At 36.1% G+C, this 27,150-nt stretch overlaps 7 protein-coding genes and 1 long non-coding RNA gene across 32 annotated transcripts in view; 5 read left to right on the top strand and 3 right to left on the bottom strand.

The window, feature by feature from the left end:
- Positions 1-32: 32 nt before the first annotated feature.
- Positions 33-1,200, bottom strand: LOC113464863 (uncharacterized). The gene is made up of 2 exons (XR_003389719.1): positions 1,112-1,200; positions 33-326 (listed from the first exon to the last, which is right to left on the bottom strand). It is a non-coding gene; the product is annotated as an uncharacterized LOC113464863 (long non-coding RNA).
- On the top strand, positions 346-1,737 carry LOC113464861 (SET and MYND domain-containing protein 4-like). Its single transcript, XM_026817328.1, has 3 exons — positions 346-612; positions 671-1,325; positions 1,385-1,737. The coding sequence occupies exons 1-3, from the start codon at positions 426-428 to the stop codon at positions 1,701-1,703; spliced, it is 1,161 nt and encodes a 386-aa protein (XP_026673129.1). The 5' UTR covers positions 346-425; the 3' UTR covers positions 1,704-1,737.
- A 456-nt stretch (positions 1,738-2,193) lies between these two features.
- On the bottom strand, positions 2,194-9,583 carry Neos (nuclear receptor coactivator protein neosin). 7 transcript variants are annotated; one of them, XR_003389713.1, is made up of 9 exons: positions 8,734-9,583; positions 7,868-8,660; positions 7,709-7,792; positions 7,445-7,647; positions 6,954-7,382; positions 3,974-4,120; positions 3,741-3,855; positions 3,273-3,386; positions 2,194-2,487 (listed from the first exon to the last, which is right to left on the bottom strand). XR_003389713.1 is itself a non-coding variant. In XM_026817309.1 (7 exons), the coding sequence occupies exons 2-7, from the start codon at positions 8,966-8,968 to the stop codon at positions 6,070-6,072; spliced, it is 1,941 nt and encodes a 646-aa protein (XP_026673110.1). In that variant the 5' UTR covers positions 8,969-9,401; positions 9,478-9,583; the 3' UTR covers positions 5,141-6,069. The 7 variants fall into 7 exon arrangements, 5 of the variants coding, with proteins under 5 accessions (XP_026673110.1, XP_017887599.1, XP_017887601.1 ...); XR_003389712.1 differs by having other exon boundaries at positions 3,741-4,120; XM_026817309.1 differs by lacking the exons at positions 2,194-2,487; positions 3,273-3,386; positions 3,741-3,855; positions 3,974-4,120 and adding an exon at positions 5,141-6,266 and having other exon boundaries at positions 8,734-9,401; positions 9,478-9,583.
- Positions 2,587-5,059, top strand: LOC108629393 (SET and MYND domain-containing protein 4). Its single transcript, XM_026817310.1, has 5 exons — positions 2,587-2,773; positions 2,832-3,486; positions 3,546-3,832; positions 3,952-4,235; positions 4,320-5,059. Exons 1-5 carry the CDS (start codon positions 2,587-2,589, stop codon positions 4,809-4,811), a joined length of 1,905 nt encoding a protein of 634 aa, XP_026673111.1. The 3' UTR covers positions 4,812-5,059.
- Positions 9,584-9,732: 149 nt separating the features above from the next.
- lqf (epsin homolog lqf) lies at positions 9,733-17,563 on the top strand. Of its 17 annotated transcripts, none has more exons than XM_026817317.1 (15): positions 9,733-9,890; positions 10,905-10,956; positions 11,838-11,927; positions 13,007-13,099; positions 13,186-13,444; positions 13,527-13,726; positions 13,798-13,849; positions 13,974-14,136; positions 14,208-14,337; positions 14,424-14,444; positions 14,556-14,643; positions 14,716-14,843; positions 14,921-15,218; positions 15,298-15,477; positions 15,930-17,563. In XM_026817317.1, the coding sequence occupies exons 3-15, from the start codon at positions 11,904-11,906 to the stop codon at positions 16,058-16,060; spliced, it is 1,767 nt and encodes a 588-aa protein (XP_026673118.1). In that variant the 5' UTR covers positions 9,733-9,890; positions 10,905-10,956; positions 11,838-11,903; the 3' UTR covers positions 16,061-17,563. The 17 variants fall into 17 exon arrangements, with proteins under 17 accessions (XP_026673118.1, XP_026673115.1, XP_026673112.1 ...); XM_026817314.1 differs by having other exon boundaries at positions 11,816-11,927; XM_026817311.1 differs by having other exon boundaries at positions 11,811-11,927.
- An 894-nt stretch (positions 17,564-18,457) lies between these two features.
- On the bottom strand, positions 18,458-19,172 carry LOC108629450 (protein C10). The gene is made up of 3 exons (XM_018032120.2): positions 19,022-19,172; positions 18,767-18,943; positions 18,458-18,702 (listed from the first exon to the last, which is right to left on the bottom strand). Exons 1-3 carry the CDS (start codon positions 19,059-19,061, stop codon positions 18,569-18,571), a joined length of 351 nt encoding a protein of 116 aa, XP_017887609.1. The 5' UTR covers positions 19,062-19,172; the 3' UTR covers positions 18,458-18,568.
- Positions 18,610-20,934, top strand: LOC108629449 (nudC domain-containing protein 3). Of its 2 annotated transcripts, XM_018032118.2 has the most exons (5): positions 18,610-18,716; positions 19,260-19,772; positions 19,831-20,425; positions 20,497-20,685; positions 20,755-20,934. In XM_018032118.2, the coding sequence occupies exons 2-5, from the start codon at positions 19,675-19,677 to the stop codon at positions 20,845-20,847; spliced, it is 975 nt and encodes a 324-aa protein (XP_017887607.1). In that variant the 5' UTR covers positions 18,610-18,716; positions 19,260-19,674; the 3' UTR covers positions 20,848-20,934. The 2 variants fall into 2 exon arrangements, with proteins under 2 accessions (XP_017887607.1, XP_017887608.1); XM_018032119.2 differs by lacking the exon at positions 18,610-18,716 and having other exon boundaries at positions 19,314-19,772; positions 19,836-20,425.
- A 972-nt stretch (positions 20,935-21,906) lies between these two features.
- The window catches only part of LOC108629402 (uncharacterized), a 20,990-nt gene continuing 15,746 nt past the window's right edge, over positions 21,907-27,150 (top strand). The window contains exon 1 of one of the 2 annotated variants that reach the window (XM_018032049.2): positions 21,907-22,474. In XM_018032049.2, the coding sequence (XP_017887538.1) occupies positions 22,349-22,474 (126 nt within the window). In that variant the 5' untranslated portion in view covers positions 21,907-22,348. The remainder of the gene's footprint in view (positions 22,475-27,150) is intronic. The other variant, XM_018032048.2, reaches the window with a different exon arrangement.

The following is a 27,150-nucleotide window of genomic DNA, read 5'->3' as shown; positions in this document are numbered from 1 at the left end:
ATAGGAGAAATTTAAAATATTTCATAGAAGAGTTGAAGTATGCAATTTTTTAAGTTTTTATTATCTAAATAAATCTGTGTTTTGTTTAACATGATAAATGATTTAGCAGCTAGTTATGCAGCTATACAGTTTCTGCTTCCCTTCTATCAACTTGCTTGAGGTAATTTTAGTTTCACCTCTCAGTTTTACTTCAGCCAGTACATAGTTAACTGCAGCCCATTCAGCACCTTGCTATCTACTGTGCAAGTAGTGCCAGAAGAATCACGTTCGTCTCTTTTTCTTATTAATTAAACCATACAATATATGGACGTGAATAATGTGTTTATCTAAGAAGATAATAAAATACATTAATTTTGTTTTCTAAAATAAATTATACATTTATTTGATTTGATAAAACATTTGAGTATAAAATATTTGCACGTGAAATGGAAATAGCAAAAGAGTTAGTATTGAATTTAAAACAAGGCAAGCCATCACATTCAGGATATGGCTTGCAAAAGGAGTGCGAACTTCTCATTAATCACATTTTACAAAACATGGTGCTTTCCCATCTACCGGAATTAATCCCAGAGGAAAAAAATGAAGAGGATTCGATTCAATATAGAGAAGAAGGTAACACACACGGTTCTGTAATGCTTTCCCCTGAATTATCGCAATTAAAATATTCTAGGAGATCAACACTTTGTTATGGGTGATGACGACGAAGCTATAAAATCTTATACAATGAGTTTAGCGTATGCAAACAATAAGGAACTTATGTCTTATGCTCATGCAAATCGATCTGCTGCCTTATATAGAAAACAGATGTTCAGGGAATGTTTAATAGACATTGACGCCGCTTTAAATCTTGGATACCCGGAAGAAAAAAGAGAAAAGTTAAAAGAGAGAGGTGCTAAAGCGATTGACGAAATAAAAAAAAAGTTCGAGCTTAAAGTGAACGAGCGCGTCGATGCGGAATCGTTTATGAAGTTGTGCTTATCGGATGATACAAACAATGCTCCTGTTGCTGTTAAATATAAGAAAGGGAGTGTGAAGCTTTCAGAAATGGAAAACAAAAGTATTGGCGTTAATGAGGATTCAATTAACGGTTGTAAAAAAGAGGAGGAGATACCTAAAGCTGAAGAAAAGAAACCAAGATACTTGGCGGATGAAGGTCCTTTGAAATTAGCTTATGGCCCCAGTAAAGAGGCTCCTGCTGCTAGCAATGGTGTTGCCATTGTCTTTTCTGAAAAGTACGGACGTCATTTAAGAGCTACAAAAGAGTTTAAGCCTGGAGATGTAGTAACTGTTGAAGACCCATATGAATATATTCTTTACACACAAAGGTAGACAATTTAGTATCAATGCAACTATGAATATAAAAAATAATTATCGTGAATTACAGATATTATACACATTGTCATCACTGCCTATCGAGAAGTTATAATTTAATTCCTTGCCTACACTGCCCTGTGGCGCAATATTGCTCGGAAAAATGTAGGGAATTAGCTTGGGAGATGGCTCATCAAATAGAATGTCCAATTATGGCGATAATTGGAAATCTACTTAACGTCGATAAAGATAAAATACGCATGCTTACCAAAATAATTCGGTTCTTGATCATGGTTACAGGAAAAGGCAAAAAAATGGATGAACTGCGCGCAGACATGGAAATAGCTGAGCGTAATCCCGGTAAAAATGTTCATGCTCTATCGCTAGAATGAAAATATGAAATTAAGTTGAGCTGAATGATATAACATTGTAATTAGAACGCTCTGACGATTGCATATTGAATTTCCACAAATATTTGTATAAAAAATAGCTGTCATATAATACATACATATATCTAATTAAAGATTTAACTTGAACATTTCAGCAACTGAACTTTTAAACCTGGACTCCTGCCAAATTGTTCTCATTATAAAACGCTCATGCAATGACTGAAAAAAAGAATTCCAAGACCTATATTCATCACAACTATAAATTTTGTACAATTTCATTATATTTTGGCTATCAATATAATTTTATATACTAATTATATACGTAGTTTTATGAAAAATTCAAAAATTTAATAACAGAGTGTGAACAGAATTTTGAAATCTGTATTAGACAACCATAGAACATATTTCTAAGACTTCATTTGCTTGAAATTATATCAACTTTATTTTTTCTGTAAATAGAAATAGGAGAAATTTAAAATATTTCATAGAAGAGTTGAAGTATGCAATTTTTTAAGTTTTTATTATCTAAATAAATCTGTGTTTTGTTTAACATGATAAATGATTTAGCAGCTAGTTATGCAGCTATACAGTTTCTGCTTCCCTTCTATCAACTTGCTTGAGGTAATTTTAGTTTCACCTCTCAGTTTTACTTCAGCCAGTACATAGTTAACTGCAGCCCATTCAGCACCTTGCTATCTACTGTGCAAGTAGTGCCAGAAGAATCACGTTCGTCTCTTTTTCTTATTAATTAAACCATACAATATATGGACGTGAATAATGTGTTTATCTAAGAAGATAATAAAATACATTAATTTTGTTTTCTAAAATAAATTATACATTTATTTGATTTGATAAAACATTTGAGTATAAAATATTTGCACGTGAAATGGAAATAGCAAAAGAGTTAGTATTGAATTTAAAACAAGGCAAGCCATCACATTCAGGATATGGCTTGCAAAAGGAGTGCGAACTTCTCATTAATCACATTTTACAAAACATGGTGCTTTCCCATCTACCGGAATTAATCCCAGAGGAAAAAAATGAAGAGGATTCGATTCAATATAGAGAAGAAGGTAACACACACGGTTCTGTAATGCTTTCCCCTGAATTATCGCAATTAAAATATTCTAGGAGATCAACACTTTGTTATGGGTGATGACGACGAAGCTATAAAATCTTATACAATGAGTTTAGCGTATGCAAACAATAAGGAACTTATGTCTTATGCTCATGCAAATCGATCTGCTGCCTTATATAGAAAACAGATGTTCAGGGAATGTTTAATAGACATTGACGCCGCTTTAAATCTTGGATACCCGGAAGAAAAAAGAGAAAAGTTAAAAGAGAGAGGTGCTAAAGCGATTGACGAAATAAAAAAAAAGTTCGAGCTTAAAGTGAACGAGCGCGTCGATGCGGAATCGTTTATGAAGTTGTGCTTATCGGATGATACAAACAATGCTCCTGTTGCTGTTAAATATAAGAAAGGGAGTGTGAAGCTTTCAGAAATGGAAAACAAAAGTATTGGCGTTAATGAGGATTCAATTAACGGTTGTAAAAAAGAGGAGGAGATACCTAAAGCTGAAGAAAAGAAACCAAGATACTTGGCGGATGAAGGTCCTTTGAAATTAGCTTATGGCCCCAGTAAAGAGGCTCCTGCTGCTAGCAATGGTGTTGCCATTGTCTTTTCTGAAAAGTACGGACGTCATTTAAGAGCTACAAAAGAGTTTAAGCCTGGAGATGTAGTAACTGTTGAAGACCCATATGAATATATTCTTTACACACAAAGGTAGACAATTTAGTATCAATGCAACTATGAATATAAAGAATAATTATCGTGAATTACAGATATTATACACATTGTCATCACTGCCTATCGAGAAGTTATAATTTAATTCCTTGCCTACACTGCCCTGTGGCGCAATATTGCTCGGAAAAATGTAGGGAATTAGCTTGGGAGATGGCTCATCAAATAGAATGTCCAATTATGGCGATAATTGGAAATCTACTTAACGTCGATAAAGATAAAATACGCATGCTTACCAAAATAATTCGGTTCTTGATCATGGTTACAGGAAAAGGCAAAAAAATGGATGAACTGCGCGCAGACATGGAAATAGCTGAGCGTAATCCCGGTAAAAATGTTCATGCTCTATCGCTAGAATGAAAATATGAAATTAAGTTGAGCTGAATGATATAACATTGTAATTAGAACGCTCTGTCGTTTATAGACTTCAAGAAATCTTATTTGCAGACAATAGAACCGCAGGATTTACCGATGAAGGCATATTGGATAGTAGCAGCGCACGATCCGCCCTCAGTCTTGCTACGAACATGACGACGAGGCCGTTGATTGGGATTAGTGCATTCGCCTGTCTTTCAGCCCTCGCAGTTATCCTTCTAGCCACGCAAACTAATTTCTTCTGCAAAAAATACGAAGCGGACGAGTTAAAAGACATTAGCGAATATTCTGATATCAAATTCTGTGGCACTCTTATGTTTCGCGCTTGTGTCATAACGTCTTCCAATTGTTTTTCAGTAATTTATTTAATGAATTAAACAGATACAATATAAATTACAATAGATATGTATTAAGAATTAAGTTTCTCATTATATTTTTAGATACAACAGGAGTACAGATGTCTGGAGGGTTCAGGTTTATACGTAACTCATAGCTTGTACAATCATTCTTGTGCACCGAACACGTTCCGCCACTTTGAAGGTTTAACAATGATCACTCGTGCTCTGCAGCCGATACATCCTGGAGATCAATTGTTTACGAATTATGGTCCTGCGTACGCGCACATGGCAAAATCTGAAAGAATAAAAAAGATAATGCAAGACTATTTTTTCGAATGCGACTGCAGTGCGTGTAAAGACAATTGGCCGACGTACACTGAGATTTTAGAGAAACACGTTGGCTCTATTAACAAGAACAAGGAACTTGTGGAGAAATTGAAACCCTACAAGCAACGACTGGAGAAGAATATGTATGACATCGACGCAGTAAAATCTGTCCTGAATATATTATATAAAGTGGTGTCTCCGCCGTGTGAGGAAATCGTACATGCAGAGCAATACCTAAAGACTTATTACTTAGGTAAATTCAGATAAATTTACAGTGAATCTGCTTATACTAATTTTTTAATTTATAGCTTTTGCTTACCTGCGAATATTTGCCATCGTTCAATACTTTATTTATTCCTCTATAACACTTTTAATTAAATGCTTTGCATTTTGTACACTGATTTTAATTACTGCTATTAGTCTAAATACACAGCTTAAAATCTGCTTCACGCAACTAATCGTTTGGCTGCAATGGTATGTGAAATGTTAATAAAGTAGACACGTACAATTTCATGAATGTACTATTATTTTCTTTCTAGATCCATAAGAGAAGCATCGACATTGTACATACCAAGTTATTAATAAAAGACATGAAATATTCCTAAAAACAATTTATTGATGTTGTACATAATATTTCGATAATCGCTAAAATAAAATGTGCATAGAATTTTTTACGCAGTGTATTTGTATATTGCAAAACACAATACAAATAATGAGATTGAATAATGAGTAAAAGTGATAATGATTTTCCACCTCAATACGTATTTTATTTATCGTAAAAAGTTAAATACTATATACTCGTAAATATAGATCATTTTTCGTCCACATGTCTCGTAAATTTATTTAAATACTCTTTTACTAATCTCAGTTTGGGACATTGTAATCATTTTGTGAAGCTGATAAAACCAACAGCAGCACAAGTGATGCGTTAAAATCAGAACGATAAATGCCGATAAATCAGGAGTGTGAACTGCTAACAAACTCATTTATTAAAATTATTGATTACTGAGACAATGCGTTACATATCGAAATGTTCTATTACAGCAAACTATTTACTGATCAATGTATAATATTAATGTATAGCATACATTTATATCTTGTTCTTTAATCATGATTTCTATTATTCATAGAAAGAAAAATGTAAAAGATATTAACTAAAATTGAAAATTACATTATCATTTAATATGTTGATTCTGTATAATACATAAAATTGTATTAAGCGAAATATTCATTTCCCGAGTGAAAGAATCGAACATGAAAACAGACTAACGTACCTGTCCTCGTAAATTAAATATGGAACTATTCGTCCAATTTACAAATTATATTAATTGTACATTTTAAAAAAGAATCTGTCAAATATACATATAAATCTGCTAACATTATCAGAAGCAAGTATTAAATTCATCAGACGATTTTTATTTTATAAAGTAAGTGAAATTGTTCGTCACGCGAGGATGTCGGCGTGAAAAGAAAAAGATCAAAGTCTCAGTTTGTTCAATAGTGTAATAAATAAAATCGGGATGATCTAAAATCGGCCGATATTCGAAAAAGCAGCGAACAGAGGTGTCGTGGTTGTAGCCGGTTGCTGATCGCTGATGCTTTTCAGCAAATTGCCTTGTAATAGGCTGTCAAGTGCCTTTTGAACCGTCGGATCATTTAGCAGAGGCGACGGTGCAACTCCCGTAGCAGTGGTTGTTGTCGATGTTGTGACAGTGGATGCTGCTGGCATAATATGATGTACTCGTAAAGTTATAGCAGTTTGTAGTACCAGCAATGATATATTTATTCGAAGTTCGTTCGCTTTGATCACTGTGCTATATGACAAGCAGCACGGTAACACACACCACACACACGAATATGCAGGTCGACCGGACCCAAAGCGTACGAAATTCGTATATGTCTTGTCTGATCACTCGAAATCAGTATCTTTATATTAAAAATTTACTTGAAATTGTCTAAAAAAAAATGTTTAGACAAAATAAGCGCTTATATTTCAATATTAAATTATTACGCGCGACGCGAAATTTGAATATGTTCGTGCATCTTGCATGAACAAATCCAAAAGTAAATGCAAGGAAATACGTGATCCTACAATAAGTAGGATACACTTATAAAATGACCTTTATAAAAGTGCAAAAGCATGCAACAGGTCTACTAAATCGCGACGTTGTTCTTTTGGTACATAAATCTATAGCAGTATTTCTAGTTTTTGTTTTAAATAAGCAGTGAACAGGGCGGTATACGTTCATGATTTATAACATAATGGTATAAAAAGATTACTGAAACTGAATGTGAGAAATAATTTTATATTCATTTTAATAATAACAGAGGTCCGATATAAAATTCTTGTATACTTGATGTGACGTAAAATTGTGTTTAAGCTTAAATGAAAAGCTGTATAAAATTTACCTGCTCCCCAAGTAGCTGGCGGGACAGGTGTCGGTGCTGCAGTCGGCGCTGGTACTGGACTAGGTACAGGTACTGATGAATTCGTTTTATTACTGTTTAATATATTAAGTATCCTAGATTGCAACTCTGCTTGCTTCGGATCGCTGACTGTGATCGTCGGCGTGGTCGTCGGCAAATCTTTCGCGTCTCCCAGTTCAACTTGCACTTGCTCTTCGCGTTTTATTTCGAGATATTTTATAACACGGTCGTACTGCAGTACTGTCAACTGATGATTATCAGCCAACATGTTCAAAAGGACTTGAATAGCGTCGGGATGCCGTTCATTGGCGAAAGGTGTGTTCAATGGAACTGATCGTGCACCAGCTTTGTATGTGGTAAAGTCGCGCGACATTAAATTAATGGCATCGTCAACCGGCATATTCCTATGTTCTGTAGAAATCAAACAATATTGATTATGAACTTTTGATTTAAACAGTATCAAAAGTACTTACCTTGAGGTAAACCGTGAAGAATATTCAAAGTTAGGGAATGATGTTCTTGATTAACAGGTGTGACCACAACTGCATACAAGCAACCACGGCTTGCAATATTTCCTAGAACTCTACTAAGGAGAACATCCTCGTTGGGGAACAATAAATCTACCGTCAGTCCAATCTTCTTCAACCTCATTTCAATGCTCTCAGCATATTCCCTGCTTAAACGTACAAGTTGAAAGATTGCTTAATCATCATCGGCAATGTTCTTTATATACTCACGTTAAGGATTTATTAACAACAATAATTTCACAATCATTCTTCTCGGTGGTCGTATTCGTGTACTCGCCTGATGAGGTTGTATTGCTGTCCAATACATATGAAATAATTAATATTGACGATACTCACTGTAAAATTACGAAACTCTCTTGTTCAACTTACTTGAAGCTCATATTCATGTCTCTAGGGGCAGGGCTCTTGAAATCTTCGTAGCGATTACTAGTATCGTTGAACGACTCTCTGGCAAAGTTATTGCCTCTCAATCTGTCTCCTTGTTTGTGATCCCAATCTCTACCACTTTTCTCGTCTAAACGGCCAGGGTTTCTATTGATAGGGCTGCGATCTCTAAAGTTATTATTTCCGCCCGAGTTGTCCCTATTTTTATTTCGATTTTTTCCACCTCGAGTTCCTCTTTGTCTTCCGCCACCAGTGCCACTATTACCACCACTTCCTTGATTCTGATTATTCGCATTACGATTTTGATTGTTACCAGGTCTATTCTGATTTCCACCTGGCCCAAATTGATTACCTCCTCTGTTTTGATTAAACTGTTCACCTCCGCCCCTATTCTGATTATTCGGCATGAAATTATTGTTCCCTTTATTTTGCATTATGTTATTAAACTGATCGTTTACATTATTTCGATTTTGATTCCCAAATTGATCATTTCCACTGTCTCTATTCTGGTTTCCATCAGAAAACTGATCACTTCCGCCACCTCGATTCTGAATGTTTGGTTTCTGATTATCATTCAATTGTGGGTCACAGCTAAAGTTTTGATTTGCATTAAAATTTGGATTTCCACCAAAATTTGGATTTCCACTGTTGAAGGAATCGTTCGAAGCATTAAAATGATTACTGCCAGAATTAAATTGATTATCAGGTACTGCTGCCATTTGTTTCGGGCCTCCACTGCCTCCACCAGACTGATTGTCTTTTTTTGCTGGCCTGACATCTAAAAGGTACATGTGATAAGACAAACAAGTAAATTCAGTGAAGATAAAGATTTTTCGATGAAAATCAAATACCTATTCGTCTGCCCTTGAACATTGCTCCATCCTCATTCTGAATAGCTTTCTGAGCAGATTGTTCTTCTTCAAATTGAACAAAGCCAAAACCTCTATGTATTAAAGAACCGATGACAGTTCCATACTTAGAAAAATGTTCTTCTAGCTCATGTTTGGTCATATCATCTGTTTGCAGATGACCCACAAAGATCCGGCTACTCACGGTAGCAGGGTCTTTTAAAAGCCTTATGCTCATTTTAAAATATTGTTTTTAACAAGCACTTTTTGTCAGGAAGAAAGTATTTATCGAACAACACTAGTATGATCCAAATCACAAAAACAACCGAGGTTATACAGTAACGTTGGCTTTAATTCCGTAAATTTACCTCATATTGGGAACGATCAGTACTATAATAAATAATGAAAAGTTGTCATTTACTTGGTACTTAGCCTACAACTGTTAACTGGTACTGTTGATTAAATAACGATAGTTTGGAAGCAGGATCTTCCAATCAACAACTGAAAGCGCAACAAAGCTCAATAGATCGTATACGAGTACGAGAACGATGGCATGGCGTTTGTACACATACGTATACATAACATACATACATACTCATTAGCTACTAGTTTTCTGATTTGCTAATCAAGTAAGTATGTTCTATTTTCGTGTTAACACGAAAATATAAAACCTAGACGACGTTTTAAAACAAACTTTATGTTTCGAGTGGCAATGTTACACGTTACATCTTCGACAAATGCAATTACCATTTTTACGGAAAGTCGTGGCTTGGAAACCCGCCTGGGGATTATGTAAAGAGAGACAATTCTTCATTGACAAATTCCTGGTCCCAATAAAACGTCACGTAGTACGTTAAATGTTTGATGCATCTCTTGTAAAGCTGATGTATGCTCATTAATAAAAACAACTTCAGTTCATTTGCATCCGTTTTGTTCGCGTATTAGGAAATCGGAATGTCGATCCGTATCAGGGAACGCGAGACAGCAGCGGTGCAGCAGCGGTGCAGCAGCGGTGAAGGAAATATTTTTCAGCGCCATCTTGCCTCGTAATTTCTAATTCGTCGGTGCCTGTGAATGGACTTGTCATAAAGTGTTTTATATTATTTTGTTCCTCCTTTCGATTCGAATTAGTGCATTAAATTTACAGTATAGCTATTGCGGTAAGTAAAGAGTTGCACGTTAGGTCGCAAACAAAATTTGTAGAAATTGATCGCCGTTGCGCACGTAACTACAAGTGGTATAGAAGTCCGTGGAACAAAAAGAGCGCAAGTTTGGTTCCGTTTCGGCGATACAATAGTGTTCCTTCGATGCTCTCGTGATGTGTCTTTTCCGTTAATTTGTCCCCTTTAACTCATTCCACGTTATCCTGTATATGGAATGAAAGGAGAAAAATGCAGCGTTACAAAGTCACGCCCGAGCATGAGAAAGCATAGATAGAGTTTCGAAATTGATATTATACTATTACGTATTTTCATGGATTAGCCTTGCACCCAAGTCAGTGTACGTATATCTGTTACGATGGTTATATCTACTAAGACGAATCGTGCATATTCCACTATTATTTCAATCCAACGGGAGAAATCATAATTTTCGTATTCGCATATGATTGTCACTTTAACGCACACACCTACTTACATACCTACGTCCGTCAATAATTTATCGTGGTGATTTAAACTTTTGAACAATGCAACCTAAGCGTTCAGTGACTAACTTTTTGTGCTTGGCAAGAAATAATTTATGCATATTTAAACGAAAGACAAATAATGAGATAATATGCTGAATATGTTCTTCACGTTCGAAGAAAGATATTGATCATCTCTTTACTTCCATCATTATGATGTTTTGCTATTTTCATATTTTGCTTTTTATTCCAACAATTATTGACTGTACGTTTAAGAATTATTATTATGTAATGAACATTTATCAAGTGCCTTAAAGAGACCATGTAAAGATAATCTTAACAACTAGAAAAAGTAATGTGATATCACAGAACAATTTTTCCTAAGATATCTAGATGTCTTGTTAGATCTAATAGTCCATTTTTCTGAACGAATTTTCAAACAAACATATCAATGTCATTTCCTTTGTGAAAAGCTCCTCTATTGTATGTAGTGATAAGATAAGAGCAGCATAATGACATCAAGTGATAATAAAGGTTCCTCTTCACTTTCCAGTTTAATAACAAGGCTTTTTTCAAGGAAAATTTGAAACCTCCATTCCATCAATGTAAGTGATTTTATTTTTCCTCATAATTGCATGCGGTCTATTGTTTTTTAACATGGTAGTTTGGTTCGAATTATTATTTTCTCCAATATAAGAAATCTCCTTTCTTTAATTTCTATATATTCAGTTTTCTTTATCCGAGTGCTTGCAAGAGGTATTGTCATTTAAACGAAAATAAGTAGTTTTAATAATTAATCAATTACCTCATATACGTATGTTAGAAATACATTTAAATAATCTTCATACGTATATTAATATTGCACAAAAACTGCAACTGTGACTTTTTTTATCTAAGAGAGTAATTTTAGATACAACAGATTATGTGAATTATTAATATTTCTTTTAATCGCTTTATTTAATTCTATTGTATTTTTTTATTTACTCTTAACAGTAATTTCTTAAAGACTTGGGAGGTAATATTTCTCTTTCTTCTATTACGTTTGCTTTGTTATTATGTATTCTATGATTATAATATTAATTACTCATAGTGCAAAGTCTTCTCAACATTTCTACAATAATTTAGTTACATGCCTTGTATATAATATCTTTAAAAAGGTATTCACAGCTGAAGGATACGAGTTGTGCCTATCTACTTCATAAATACTTTCCAAATGTGTTACATTTTATGTATGCGATGCTTAATTCATATGCTTATGATGTGCTAAGCATTAGAAAAGCAAAGAATGCAGTATTCTGTGCAATATTCATTTGCATAATAATCAGTAAGGTCATTAAAGTTCCATTGAGACTGTCCCCAGTCAATTGTATTATCATTCATACATTAAGTGAGGATTCATTAATCATTGACAGGTAATTGTAACAAATGTTCCTTGTTTATTTATAAAGCTATGTAATAGTCTAGGATTTTATTGTGATTCGAAAAGTGTTTGGGAGTTGTCTGTATTTGTGGACAAGAACTAGCTTCATCAACGACACCAGCAACATTTCGTATGCCAACAATGGCTATGCAGAAGGTAAATTTCATTAACTGGTCGCAGTTAACAAAATAACAAGTATTATTACTTTACTAATCAATCATGTTGTTAGAAAATATCTAAAGAACACACAATGTAGATAAATGTTTCGCAAACCATATTAATAAATTATATACAGGGTGTTTGCACGAAACACTTGTTTCCTTAAAAATCGAAAAAATTATAAATGACATGGATCGAAGAATAGCAAGTAATTGAATTGATCGTAATATATTTAACATCCTGTATATGTAAAGATATATGAGAAAAATAGTGTTTAGAGCTCACGTTTTTTAGCACATACTTGAACTTATACTTGTTTTAGTTTTTGCAAAATTATATAACGGTGATAAGTTCTACACATTATGCAAGTCAGTATTGTATGAAATTATTTTTTTCATGAACGCTGATAAAATTTCGTTAAAAATTTTTGTCCAAAATATCACAGAAAAAGCTATATTCCGTTACAAAAAATTATCATGATAATACAAGTTACAGTTTACGTGTAACACACGATATACTGATTTAATTAGAACCTCTGACCTTGGGTACGAATTTACGTAGGCACATCTCAAAGAAACATAATCTGCTTTGGAGCTTTAAATACATATAAGGGAGAATTTATCCAGTTGTATCTTTTTTTGCATATCGTTCCTTTTGCAGTTTAGAGATGTTATGAGGAAAAAACACTAAAGAGGGTTTCCTTACTTTTGTACTACTCACACTTTTACTTTGGCTACTTTCATCCGTATTACTAGTAACCAGATAGAAAGTAGTAATAACACGTTCATTTGACAAAAGTAGAGTAGGAATATAAAAAAGTCACAAATATATTTCCTGCTTTCTTACTAACGCATATTTAAACGCATGGCTTTGGTATGAAATAACTGCCCATATTTATTACCGAATTTTGTTTAAAACACAGCTAAATTCAGTTTCGGTTTCGTCGACTCGAAAACAATAGCACCTATTCAATTTTGATTTATAAAAAATGTGAATGCACCGGATGATAAGTATGGGCTTCTAAAGTAAACACGAATGTTACTACCTGCTCGTAATATACAGTGACAATGTTTTAGATGAGAAGACAAGGTCAAGACGTGATGCAGGTGAATTTGGCGGGTATCAGGCGAGATATTGTTAATCTTGCTCACAACTATAGCAATGCTCAGGTAATTGAGTTCTACTATTGCGTTCCCATTTTCTACAATTCTACAAGATAAATGTATTTAAAATACGAAACACATGTCGCATGTAGAAAGCTGTACGCGAAGCCACTAGCAACGACCCTTGGGGTCCGAGCAGTACGCTCATGGCAGAGATTGCTGACTTGACGTACAACGTCGTGGCTTTTACTGAAATTATGCAAATGTTGTGGAAGAGATTGAACGATCATGGAAAAAATTGGCGACACGTGTTCAAAGCTTTAGTTCTCTTAGAATATCTCATTAAAACGGGCACAGAGAAAGTTGCACAGCAGTGTAAAGAAAATATTTTTGCCATCCAGACGTTGAAAGGTGAGCAATTCGTTTAATAAGATAAATCTTAATATAAAGTCATTGATACCTTGCGATACATGGCTTGTTTTTACTTATTCAGATTTTCAATACATGGAAGGGTCTAAGGACCAGGGCGTGAACGTGAGAGAAAAAGCAAAACAATTAGTGGCCTTATTAAAAGACGATGAGAGACTAAGAAATGAAAGAGCTAGAGCGCTGAAGGCGAAAGAAAGATTTGCGCAATCGGTTAGCGGATTTGGCAGCGATGGATTAGATACTATGTCACCAGTGAGCAGCGACGTAAGCTCAGATCGATTGCAAATTTGAAAATGTTTAACGATCGAAGATATTTAAAAACACATTTCCTACAGTTCCAGGAGTGGGAGCCGTGTCGTCTAGGATCCTCCGAGACTGCGGCCAGACGTACGCGTAAATTTTTAATAATCGTATTATGTATTATTTTGTCTTCTATCGTGTGTGTATTATCTTATAAATATGTTGAATTAAAAATACCTTTAGTACTACTAAAATGTGATGTATATGTTAGCTGAATTAGAAGCTGCAAGGCCGCAAACAGTAGGGGAGGAAGAGCTTCAGCTACAATTAGCTTTAGCAATGTCGAGAGAAGAAGCCGAACAGGAAGAGCAGAGAAGACGCAGCGATGATGTCAGATTGCAATTAGCTCTTAGTCAAAGTCAACAAGATTTCAAGTTAGTAGAAATTATCTTAGGTCTCGGCATTATTCATTTTCTGTTTTACTTACGAAACGTATTAATTACAGAGCCCCGCAATCTGAGAAACAAAGTCATATGCTAGATCTGTTGGATGTAAATTTGGAAGAAGCGTGTGGATACAATGTAAAAACCGACCCTTGGGGTATACCCATTACACCGCCACCGCCTATACGACAGGTACGTAAGACTCGTTGCTTTAATGTTTCAGTTGCATGATGACATTGATTTTACGCTGCCCTTTGCATGTTACGCAACGATCTCAGTTTTCCCCTCTTACCTTCGAGGTATGTTCGACCAACAAAGTAGCCGAATTGTAAAACATCATTTAATCGCAAATTATCGAATTTCATGTTTATTTGTCGAATTTGGGATTTGTATGTTATTTTGTTACGCAGACCCAGAATGATCCATGGAGCGTTCCTACAACAAGCAGTACGTCTCCTGCACTAGATCCATGGACTCCTGTTCCATCTCAGAGACCAAGTAAGATTTATTCGAATGAAGACAAAATACAGTCTCTAGTTCCGGCGTAATTGATTTTTAATTCGACCATAGCTGCTGCCGTTGATCCGTGGCGAGCACCTCCGTCATCGCCTGTGACGGTTACAACTGCCCCCGCGGCGGATCCTTGGTCACCGATACCTTCCACCACTACTACCGAAGTTGATACAAATAAAAAGCAGGTAAAATGTTTTATTCCTTTAACCATTCACAAAAGTTTCTCATGTCAAATCGATCTAATTATCTTTTAATTGTATAGAGTGGTCGAGAAGGTGCGACGTCCGTCTCACCCTCGTTTAACAACCCGACATTAACGCAAAACATCGGATTCGCGGCACAATCGCCGCAAAACATAGGATTCAATTTGCCTACAACTTCGAGCGGTACATTCAATACAACTAGCAACGGTTTCAACGGTACTGGGCCTAGTCTCAACGATTTCGTTGTTGGGAATCAAAACAATAGTTCCGCGGCCAGTCCACTGAGCGATTTAGATGAATTCGATGTGATCACCAACAGAAACAAAAATGCTTCTAATCTACAACCTGCAAACAACGGTATCTATTGTCTTGGCTCTTGTTTTCTCCAGCTATACAAAAATCGAGTCAACACCTTGCTCTTTTAATCTTATCGCAGGAAGTACGCTATCGCAGGATCCGTTTGATTTGGGTAGTATAGCCGAAACTCTTCCTACGAGTACTGGAGCTGTTAAGAAAACACCGCAATCGTTCCTTGGAGAGAACTCTGCTCTTGTCAATCTTGACAACCTCGTCAGCGCTAGCGCGATCAAGTCTACAACGTCTACACCAGCAGCTGGTAAAGTCTTTAGAATTCTTTACGCTCTATTCGAAATCGGAGAATATCATTTCGAAATAAGAGTTTAAAATCTGTTATGTATGCCAGAATCAATCTGAATCATTATATTTTGTCTACAACATAGCATATCGTTGGAAGTAAATTCGTGAGTATTTACAAAAGTGAACAAGGACGTTGCATGATTGCATGATTCGGATCGTATTGTGTTCTACCAAATTTGCGTTCTTTCTGAATTTTCTTTGCAGCGAAAAACGCAGATATCGGGTACAGGAGATATCCTGAAGATAAAATTTTAATTGTGTTTACGGTTGAAGTTGAACACGTTGGGAGTTACAGTTTTGATGCATTTGTAAATTTATGCCGCATGTGTCGCTGATAGAGCATACGCAACGGATATGTTAATTAGTGAAGACGAGCAATGGATTGAATAAACGTTATCAATTGTTTTACAGCGACCATCTCATACTCGGCGAATCCATTTGCGACGGCAACAGCACCACCACCCCGTCCTTCGATCAATCAAATTCGACAAGATCCTTGGACAGCGAATACAACTACTACAGCGAATCCGTTCCTCTCGTAGCTTGATGATGATAATTGTTGAAGATGTCAGTCGAAAATCAAGAGCACTGTGGTTTAGAAAGTATTCGAGATTTTTAGCAGCAACCCTGTACGGTATAAGTTTCACGCTCTTAATGAAGTAGCTTCGTTCGGTAAATACAAGTGCAAGTAGATAACAAACAAGGTCTGATGGAAGTGAAATATCTAATGCAAACGTTTTTGTCTAATTTCGTTTTACTCGTTCCAAGTGAAAGGAAGAAGCTCGAATAAAAGTAACTAACAAATAGCTTGCTTAATCAGATTGAATCGATGAAAATTCTCATTGGGTGCAACTAAAATTTATTTCTCTGTAATAACTCAAGAGTCTATGAAACATTTCCATTTCCATTTACTATATAAATACTTGTGTCTTACAATTTTATTACTTGTATCCTATTGTGTACCAATGGTGAATGAGGAACTACCCAACAGGGAAAGATAATACGTATGCAATAAATGAAATAAAAAGTTTAAAAGCTAGATCATATTTCAATTTTCAACGCTTAAGCGCTCCCAATGTGTATTTCAATTTTACAAGGAATCATTTTTCCATTTGTAGTACATATTTTACGTATTATTGCGAGATTGGTAATGGAAAAACGTCAAGTAAGATTTTCATTGTGCCGTAGACTCAAACGTATCGTCACGATGATTTCTTTTATTTTTGTATTTATACATACACGTTTTTGGCGACTAACGTGAGATTGCAATATTGTTTTAGAGAAATATATTATATCGAACAGGGTTTTTCAATTTATGTTATACGTTTACTGTGGTACGTGCATTGATTGTGGTTCGTGAAAATATTCGTGTAATAGCATGCTTTTTATAACTAATATTATCATGTTGCAAAAGGAAACGCATATGCTAGTGACACGACATGTCGTTGAGCTAATTATTTACACATTCGACAACCTTGGATTAAATACGAATGAGGCAATTGTGCAGTCACGCGACTGGCACGGTAAACACATGTTCTAATGTTGTTCAAGTAAGCACGTATGTGTAAGTCTAATTTATTTATAAAACATTACCCGTTGGGTTTTGGGGCAATTATCACGAAGATATTTGCATAGGCTTCATGCACTGCAGAGAACCAAACACTGCTATAGATATTAATATGCATTTTTCTGTAAGTGAAAGTTCGGTGCATTCTACTATTTCACGGAAACTCACCATCAATTCACGGTGGTTAACGTTGGTCTCTATGGATGTTTTAGAAATTTTTGAAAGCGCGGTATCTTTGTTCGTTCGACTGTCAGATTTAATGAACCAACATGATCTGGTAACGAAGGGTAATGAGAAATACGTTAGCTTTCTTCGTATGCAAAACAATTTACAATCGTACCTTGATTTATATAAAGAAAAGATATTGTAAATACGTTACAGCATATCTCGTTCCTCAATTGTCAAGTCTCTTTTTCCTTCTATACTCATTCAACGTGTAGATTATTCTAAATAAAACTTCGAAAGTGTTTTCTAAGCATATTAGTTATTTTCTATTTTTCGAAGGAAATTATTGCTGAGAGAGAGAGAGAGTTTATTGTTTCATATGCTGTGAATATTTGCCGAATGTTTAAGGCTATCATTACATCTCATGGGGAAAGGAAGAATGATTCGCATCGTAAAGATGATAGTCGGTAATCAACGCGTATTTATTAGTAACTTTTTATGAATCTACTTTACTGATAGTCTTAATATTCGACTCAGCATTTCCTTTTTGAAAAATATCGATGCATTTTACAATTTTATACGAGAAGACGGTTTCGTACGTTCAATGATTGGCAAAGGGGAACAATATATCTGTCTGCTTGTTCTAAGTAGATTAGACATGAGTTGCACGATTCGAATTTTGTTAAGTAAATGTTGCTTAAATAATTCCATTGTATTATTCTTCGTTAAATTAATAATTTTTGTTTCATTATGCATTTTCAACATACTTGCTTATATAATTAAAATTGTATATTTAATGCGTATTTAGCCGGATGTTCGCGGAACAATGAAGTTACGATTATATGATAAAACTCAAATTTGAACGTGCTTTTTACAAGCAGAATTTCGATACGATATGGTATACATGTTAGAAATTTTTCTTTTTCGTCGACGAAACGTTGTAAGGCGTTTATTTTCTAGATACTGATCCAAGTATGTGTTCCTTCTTAATACCTGTGCATATTATAATGTACCACAGCTTCATTTTTCACGCGAACGATGGAGCACTATTTTAGTTTTTAGACTTGGTGTAAGTGCAGAGAAAATTTAAAGAACAATTATGAACGAAATTATATATTTTAGTAGATTGTATTATTATTATTATTAATATTATTATTATACAAATAAATATAAAAAAAATTTTTAATTTTCCTGATCGAACATTTGATTTGAAGAGATCCCTTAGGTATGTTTTATTATATTAGATACAGAAGCAGCTTGTACGATTCTTTACATGAACATAAATAAAAAAATTCTTGTACATGGAAATTACTTTATTTCATAAAGATGCTTCGGTTGAAGAACTTATTGTAACTGGGGGAAGAAAATATGAACGAACCTGACTGTGTAATTGTGCAATCTCAGGATGTTCCCTCTCTAAGATTCTGAGTAGTTGTGCAAATTGAACTGTACCTGTAAACAGAAAGGTAATAAATTTGTAAAAAAATGTTTGATGAGGCGATTCCAACAGCCATACCTTCCCTCCCCTCTGGAAAACCATAATTCCTAATAACATCCATTTGTATTTGAACAACGATAGGAAATACAAACTGCATCATTTTTAGCATTTCATTCCCAGAGTTCTCTTTGGCTTCTGCAATCTTTTGAGTATTTTCAGGCGTATTTAACGCTGTTAAAATGTCAGTTAAAACAGCTAAAAGAGATTATTTATTTATTTATTTATGGTACCGAGGACATCGTATTTGAACATCATAAATTTTTGTGTATGTACCTTTCGCAATTTCTGGGGTAAATGAAAATTCACTGGTCATTGTTTTAGTCGAAATGTTATTTAGAAAGTGTAAATTTAGAGTTATTCGATTCTTTTAAAGAAACAGGTTACGAAAGTGAAATGTTCCTTTTGTAAACCTTTTGCCAGTTTACGGAATCATTTTATTGATATATAACAACAACTTTTTAACAATAATCTTCTTTTCATTTAAACGCTTATTTTTACCATTATTTTACAGTGCTGCACGTCGAACATATAAACAATGCGAGATTGATTCTAAGAGGACGCCACACACTGTTCACAAGTTGTCATCAGTTGATATTTCATTCAGCAACTTACACCAAAAACAGTAAAAAAATTGAATACAAAAGGCCGTACGGCCGTTGAAATTTTTACATTCGTTTCATGACCAACCGAATTATAATTATTGAAATCTTATCAGCTAAAACAAAGTCTCATACATTTCTCGAGTGGTCCTCGGGATAACCTGGTAAAGAAAATAAATTGACGAGAAACAAGTGATCTATAAGCAGCAGATAATCTCCAGCTAGAAAATGCATTCACTGTTCTGCGGTAAATTTAATTGAATTATCAGTAGAGGAAACGTTATCGTCGAAAGAGTTACGAAAGAACGATCATTCCGAGGCTTCACGATGAGTTCTGAACACGATCAGGCATTTCTACACATCTTGCAAGAAGAAAGAAATATTACGAATTTTTTGGATGCATTTTTTGGCTTTTTGTACAGATGGTAAGTAGTATGAATGCGTCTGACATAAAGCAGATTATGAAATATAATTCTTTTACAGTACAGATTTTTATGTTGAATTGGGACCAGATCAAAAGCTGGGGTTCCCACCAGGTATGATAGACAAACTTGTTTTACATAGTTTTAAAAAGTGGAAGAACATTTCCAAATATCCCGGTGGAGCACAGCCTGTAAACAATCAGGAAACTCTCATACAGGACACTGATAAAAGTCAAAATGAATCAATGGCAGTAGAAGAAGATTCTCACGTTCCACAAGCTGATTACGAAGTAGAGATTGAAACAGACTGCAAGGAAAGTCGAATTACAAACCGATCTAGACGATTAATTGATAAGGACAAAGTGTCCGATAGTTACAATGGTGCAGTGAGGGAGAATTATACTTGGTCGCAAAGTATCAGTGATATAGATGTACTGGTGATGCTACCAGATTCTGTGCAGAATGCAAAAGATCTAAGAGTTCATATAGATTCGAAAGAAATCAAGATAGAAGCAAGAACATCGTGGGCTGAAGAGAATCAGGAGAAAGAGGAATGTCGATATTCTGTATGGACCACAATTTTTCATGGAGAATTGTGTTTCAAAATTCGAAAAGACGAGTCAATCTGGAGCATAATACCTGGACAGTATATTAGCGTAAGTAATCAATAGGATTTTAAACGTATCTGCGAATTTGATTTGATTGTAATCTATTTTGTTAATTGCAGATTCATCTTGAGAAAGCTTCCGACAGGTGGTGGGAGGCATTAATAGAAGGCGAGGTAAAAATTGATTTAAGTAAAATAGATTGTTCAAGAAATGTAGAGGATATGGATTCAGAAGCACAAATGAAGGTTCAAGAATTGATGTGGAATCATCAACAAAAGCTTTTGGGCAAACCAACTTCTGAACAAATTGTAAGCGATTTTTTTACCGCAAAGATGTGATAAAAAATTATTGATTATTAACGCTTCTTTCCGTTGTAGAAAATGGAAAAAGTATTGAGGAAAGCTTGGGACGTGAAAGGATCTCCATTTGAAGGCACGCCCTACGATCCTTCGATAATAGACTTTAATTAGTGTTTTATTTAATTCATTGATGTAAATTGTATTAAATGTACTCGAACTATCTGTATATTTTACAATAAATATATTTTATTATCACCTATATATTAAAATTACTTTTTCGCATGACTTTTGCCAAGTGTTTACGACCGACTAAATAGGTACCTGCTCTAATAATTTATGATCGAGTTTTTTGTTCGCACGTGTGAAATTGACGGGAATAAGCTGGGTCGAAAACCCATTATCCGTGAGAAGGTTCTTGGTACCTGCATTGAACCCGCAGGTACGCAGGTGTTTCTCGTTCGTCTGCAAATCTATTTTCAACTCCGCGACATTAAAAGTTTCAAACAATGCGATAAAAAAAGACTTCACGTGAAACGATAAAGGATTCATGATTTATTCGTAGCATGCGAGGAATTCCTCTCTGTTTCCTTGTGTTTGAATCGGATTTATCTTAGCGTGGTGGGATTGTTTAGTAAAAGAACAAGGAAGGAATGCTTTATGGAAGCAGATAGATAGCTACGGCGAAACTGTTCTCATTTTCTGGAATTCCATCGACTTTCGTATGCGATCGCAGTCTCTGGATTCATCTCTACGTTCACTCCAATCCATATTTACCCTACACGTTCGATGTATAAGATTTAATAGTTCGATACTGACATTTCAAAGTCATGAATAATTCTTCTACTGTTTGATAAAATATCTCACAGTCTAATCATATTCTCGAGGTTGTACGGGATATAAAGAAATTCGTGCGGGCATTGAAGTCTCCCTAGATTCTCCTCAAGAGAACCGCGTTCCAAGCTCTCGCAGTACCAGAAACCAAGTCGGAACATGCTTTAGTAATAGAAATATCCGTTTAGAGAGATACACCCATGAAACCGTTTTATTAGTTCCTCAAGCGAACGAACGATTAGTCCCTCTAGTTCGATTGAAGGCATTTCGAAGGCGAGTCGCGGATCGTGGATAAGCTTAGGAACACGACGCGTTGAGCACCGCTGAAGGTAAAACACAGGTAATATACCTGCCTGAGGCTACATCCATCCCCACCTGGAGTCCGGTTCTCTCTCCTTGGTCGACTCTCAGCTTTTCTCCGAGGTGAGTCGGGCCGTTAGTGTCGTTGTCGTAGGAGAGAATGGTAGTAATGTGTATCGCGGAGTACCGTGCACCCTGAAGGACGTCGTCATCACCGAGTACTGGTCCTTCTTCACCTTCCTCGTTTCGTTTGTTCGGGTATTCGAGCCACGAACGACGTTCGGTCATCGAATCGAGATCCTTCCTCTCTCGTATCCTGGAGCAATCCGTTCTGAACGGTTCGTGTGACCCGTTTCGTGCTTCACTTTTTCACGGATGCTCGGTAATCTCGAGGACGACGACGACGACTACCTGTTCCTCAGTATCGTAGCTCGCGGTGGTGCCGTGTGAGGTGAACGTACACAAAGAGACCGGAGAGTGGAGTCCGACGGGAGAATTCGAGGAAAATAAACAGGAAAAAGGAGACGAAGAGGACACCAAGATGCCCTGTTCCGCGGTGACGCTGTCCCTTGCAACCATAACCGGTATCATTGCCACTGGCCTCCTGGCGATCGCCTTTTCCACGGACAACTGGCTCTACACGGAGGTCAAGCGCGCCCAAATCCAGGTTCGTGGGTCGAAAACATTTTTTTTTCTCCGAACCGCGATACAACTCGGTCCCGAAACGAGAATGTAGGATGCCACGTTGTGCCCGTTCGAATAACTCCCATCACCTATACTCAATAATTCATCATCTCCACGTTCTTTAATGAAAATCGCTTTTCTCATCACACAACTGGCTGGCAATCGTTTTGATCGATTTCTGCGGATCCGTACGTCGGAGATTAATGTGTTTAAGTTTGAATAATTTTCGCAACACGAAACTGGTTTTCTCGTAACGTTGTTCGTGTCATCATGGACAATCAATCACCACGGCGAATTATCACGGATATCATACTGAAATACCTACTCCTGAATTTTTTCTACCGGTGAAGATTCCTTCTGTGTACATGGAATTTGCATCGCTCGTTTCTCATAGAAGAAACATCGTTCTCGATACGTGATCCAATTAATAACACGTTGCATAGGAATTACGGTAAACGTGTTTGAAAGTTCGTTTATTGCATGGTCAGTGTTCCGTTGCTGGAATTTTCTGTTCGTTCGAAAAATTTAGATCGCAAACTCCAATTTGATCAAATTCCTTTAGTTTCGGTTCGGTAATCGGTTTTTGTTGTACACTCCAAGAGAAGTATATTATAAATCGAGGAAATGTTTTAAGACAAAGAGTTGTACAAGTAGTTGTACGAGACCGGAAACGGAATCTCCTTCTCGGCTTCCGTCGTCCTTGTCGCAGGTGAACGTTCGGGTCGAAGGTCAAGTTCATTCTCGAGGGCATTGCGAGTGGATGTTGAACGGAAGAAATTCTCACGAACCTTCCCTGAAACGTTTCACAAGGAAGCCGCGTGTATCGCGTTTACAGAGACGGATAACCGTTTTTCTGAACTCCGTTAAAGGTTTCAAGTTCTCAATACCCTCGAAGCTGTTATTTCATAAATGTATCTCAAACTAGAAAATTAGTGGAACGAAGAGAATCCACTTCGTTAGTTAAAAAATAATTTTTACACGCAGTTTCCTCTTCTCTGTATGTAATTATAATTACATGCGGGTCCACGTGATAATGTCAGGAAGTACAATATGTATTTTTCTCATACGTTACGCTACTACGTCGAGACAAATGGATCCCACTTGCATAGCCTTTAATTTTCCACGATGCATAGTGATTTAAGCCTCGTGGAATCTCAGCTGACGAGATCAGATGTTAATACAGGATGTGTCAAAGTAACATCGTTTCGCATTATGCATCCTATTCTATCCAGTCAACGATCATAAATCTTACTGTTCCAAAAGTTTTCTGAAACTCTAAATTACATTATCATCTAATATTTGTGAATACGCGGTATATGTACATACAATCGTGTCCAAATATGCCATTAAATTCGTGGAGAAAGTTTAATTATTCCAATTATTCTGGACTCAAGGGATTAGATTGTATTAACTCTGTCCATTATAATTACTGTTCTTAAACACTTGTTGTAGCACGTTAGAGATAGAATTTCTGTATTGATATATGTCGCTGGACCAAGCAATGCGACTTCACCCTTGCAATACCTTGTGTTTCTAGTCTACGTTCGGAGCGATCGACATTCCGGGCCGCGCCCATTTTCAGCGCTTGTCGACTCGACAAGTTTTGCGCTTAGCCGTGTCGGAGAGCAATCGTATGCACGTCTCCTTTATGGGAATCGGCGAGGAGATTTTTCTCTTAAACGTGTATACGATTTCGTTCGCAGCTTTCCTTTCGACGCTTTATTTGGTAGCGTTTAAAAGAAGAAACCAGCAAAGTCGCTTCCACGGTGAACTTTCTTGCCGATTAAACGCCGAACGAGAGTCGTACGGCACAGGATATGTTTATCGATAAGAATCCTACGGTATTATGCGCGAGACTGGGTTTTCATTTACTTGAGAGAAAATCATATTCCGTTTTATCTTAACGACGTATTAACGAGGAGAATGCCTGGTGAGAGTGGAGGTTTTAATTGAACGTGGCAACTTTTTCTGCAAAATTTGTTATAGACGTAATAAAATCGTTTTCCAGGTCTGTTGAAATCTAATGTAAAAATATGTTTTATCATGAATTGGCTTCGGCCTTAAATGGTCTGGTGGCCGAGGGATGAAGAAAGGAGTCAGATTACGGATCGCTGCTTTGAAAGAATCAGACTATTGGACCGTAAAGAAAACAAATATTCCTGCGATTTAGCACAGTTGGAAACGCGGACTCATCCTTGGACGACATCCAAAGAGAAGAGCCCGATCATTATGGCGCGATTTCTCAAAGAGTCCATTCATTCGTAATCGCGATGCTCTTAACCCAAACTCTGCCCTCAATGCCGCATTCGATTCACAGTTCGTCTCAATGTTAAAGCCATCGACAATAAAATAAAAGGAATTTCCAATAAACAGATTCCATAAAACAGATGAGCATTGATTCAGCGTAATATTGGTTTGTAATTGTAACAATCGCTCCGTGATTCTAGCTGAACGACACTCATCGCGATTCGCTCGCGAGAAGATCGTGGCTGATAACGAGGCAGCGTTACGTACTGAACTCTGTTATTTTCGCAAGCCTACTCCCGAGCGCGTTTACCTTGGCGATCGGCGAGCATGCATTAGAATAAAAAATGCTGCTCTCTCCCAGCATGGAGGATCCCTCCATACAAGTTATACCACTTGCATCGCTGCCTCCTTGCCCGGTGCAAATGATTACTCTCAATCGGCGTCTCAATTTCTAATAGAATAATCATTAGACTGCAGATCTTCAGCAGTATCGAGTTAAAGAATAAGATTCAGAGAGGAATTTCTTTTAGCCTTTATCATTTGATCGATTTTACTGTATGTAAATAAATAGTATTACTAATTTATTAATAATTAACGAATTATAATGTTAATAGGATATATTTCTTATTATTATATTATAATTTTAAATTATATAATTATAATATCGTCTTAGTAATTAGGTTGGAAATTTGTTTAATTAATCGTAGCATCACTAATAATTTTATTTATCTTCGCTTTTAACTCGGACGGTACATGTACCTTCTGTGCTGCTTTCACTAATTTTCGAAGTAGTGCCATATTTTTTTTCTAAAAACAATTGCATGAAAAAAATTGAAGAATCCTGTCTAAACAATATAAATATATACCTCTTGAATCATAATTCTCTTCTTTATCTCAATCAATTCTTTATTACTCTCATTATTAATTTTCTTTGACGTTTCCAATAACATCTGCAAATTTTCTCGTTCCTTCGTTAAACGATTTAATTCTCTAGCCTCATCGTTCGAGTATACTATTTCAGCGCACTTTACATAGTTTTGATGAATTTGCGCGAACTCATTATCTAAATCATTGCATCTTCGTTTCAAATTTTGTAAGACGTATACTCGCTCATTTATCAAACGTTTTACGCGTTCCATCTCGATTTCTGTCGATTTGCATTCGTCTTGATATCGCGAAAGTTCTGATTCAATTCTTTCTTTAATCTTTTCTTTATCCATTCGATAAAGTTCTTCGTAGATTTCATTTCCTAGCATTGTTGAATGTTAATTATATTTATATTACAATTAATAATAATGAAGTATGAACTACCTACTGTCAGATGATAATTCGACAGTATCAGTTTCACAATCCATTTTTTAAACAAGTTTCACTTTAATAATATAGTTGGTGTAACGTGTGACGTTGTAATTAGAGATCTTTTAATGACGAATGAGACAAACAGCTGCTGTTTGCTGATTGGTTGCCCGCCATTAATGAGTAACTTCGGGGGTACATTTGGGGTACATTTGGGGTACATCGCGAAAAGTTTTTTATACAAGACAACTTCTGTACATTTTTATTCTAACTCCGACATTTAACGAGTTAAGTACGATTAATCGGCATTTTATTGGCACTGACAAAATCTGGCCGTTCCCCTGTCGAAGCAGCAAACTTTCGGCAAAAAGATTTCTTGCACGAATACTGTTTTCATTTCACAAAGACGCTTTCGTGACTCTATCAGCTGATTCACCCTGCCACGTGCTACGACCAAATTTAATGCTTTTATATTTCTTTCTTGTACATATCATTGTATAAACTAACATTGTAGATAATACACATGTTAATAACTCAGCGCAGCAGTGCATCGAATATTCATAAGTAACGGAGGATCAATTTGAAGTAAATTCCCAAGGTAACAGAATTAGCAGCCGGCACGCAGGAAACCGGGCGCGTTAACAAAAGAATAGCACAGAATTCGCACGTCTGCGTTCAAAAACCTTGAATCCTGAGAATAAACCTCGATGGTCCAGTGCTCGTCGACATTCATGTGCCAGTCACGCTCCGCAGCTTCGGATAATGTTCCGAAGCTTCTGCCTCTGACTCTCGATCGTAGCGTGACTGGACCGCTAGTGTAAACTCAAACTTAATCGATGCGTCTTCTTTCTCTCTTCGTATGTTTGTTTATTTCTCACTAAAAAGCCGCTCGAACTTGTTACATCGGTATCGATTCGTGACCAGTTAGCCTGTTGCGTTTGCTATTTATTGCTCAACAATCTGAACGTCATTAGTCAGTACGAAACAAGTATTGTGACGTATGTCGATTACTTAAGTATGTATTGGCTATACAGTCAATCCCAAAAGTTTATGCACTTTAGAAACGCATTTTTTAAAAAGAAATCAAACGTCGGAAGAACATTGCTAATAATAAAC

Source organism: Ceratina calcarata, unplaced genomic scaffold (genome assembly GCF_001652005.2).
Source record: "Ceratina calcarata isolate Rehan_Ccalc_2016 unplaced genomic scaffold, ASM165200v1 scaffold569.2, whole genome shotgun sequence".
NCBI classification, from domain to species: domain Eukaryota; kingdom Metazoa; phylum Arthropoda; class Insecta; order Hymenoptera; family Apidae; genus Ceratina; species Ceratina calcarata.
This window is presented reverse-complemented; position numbering and strand designations above follow the sequence as displayed.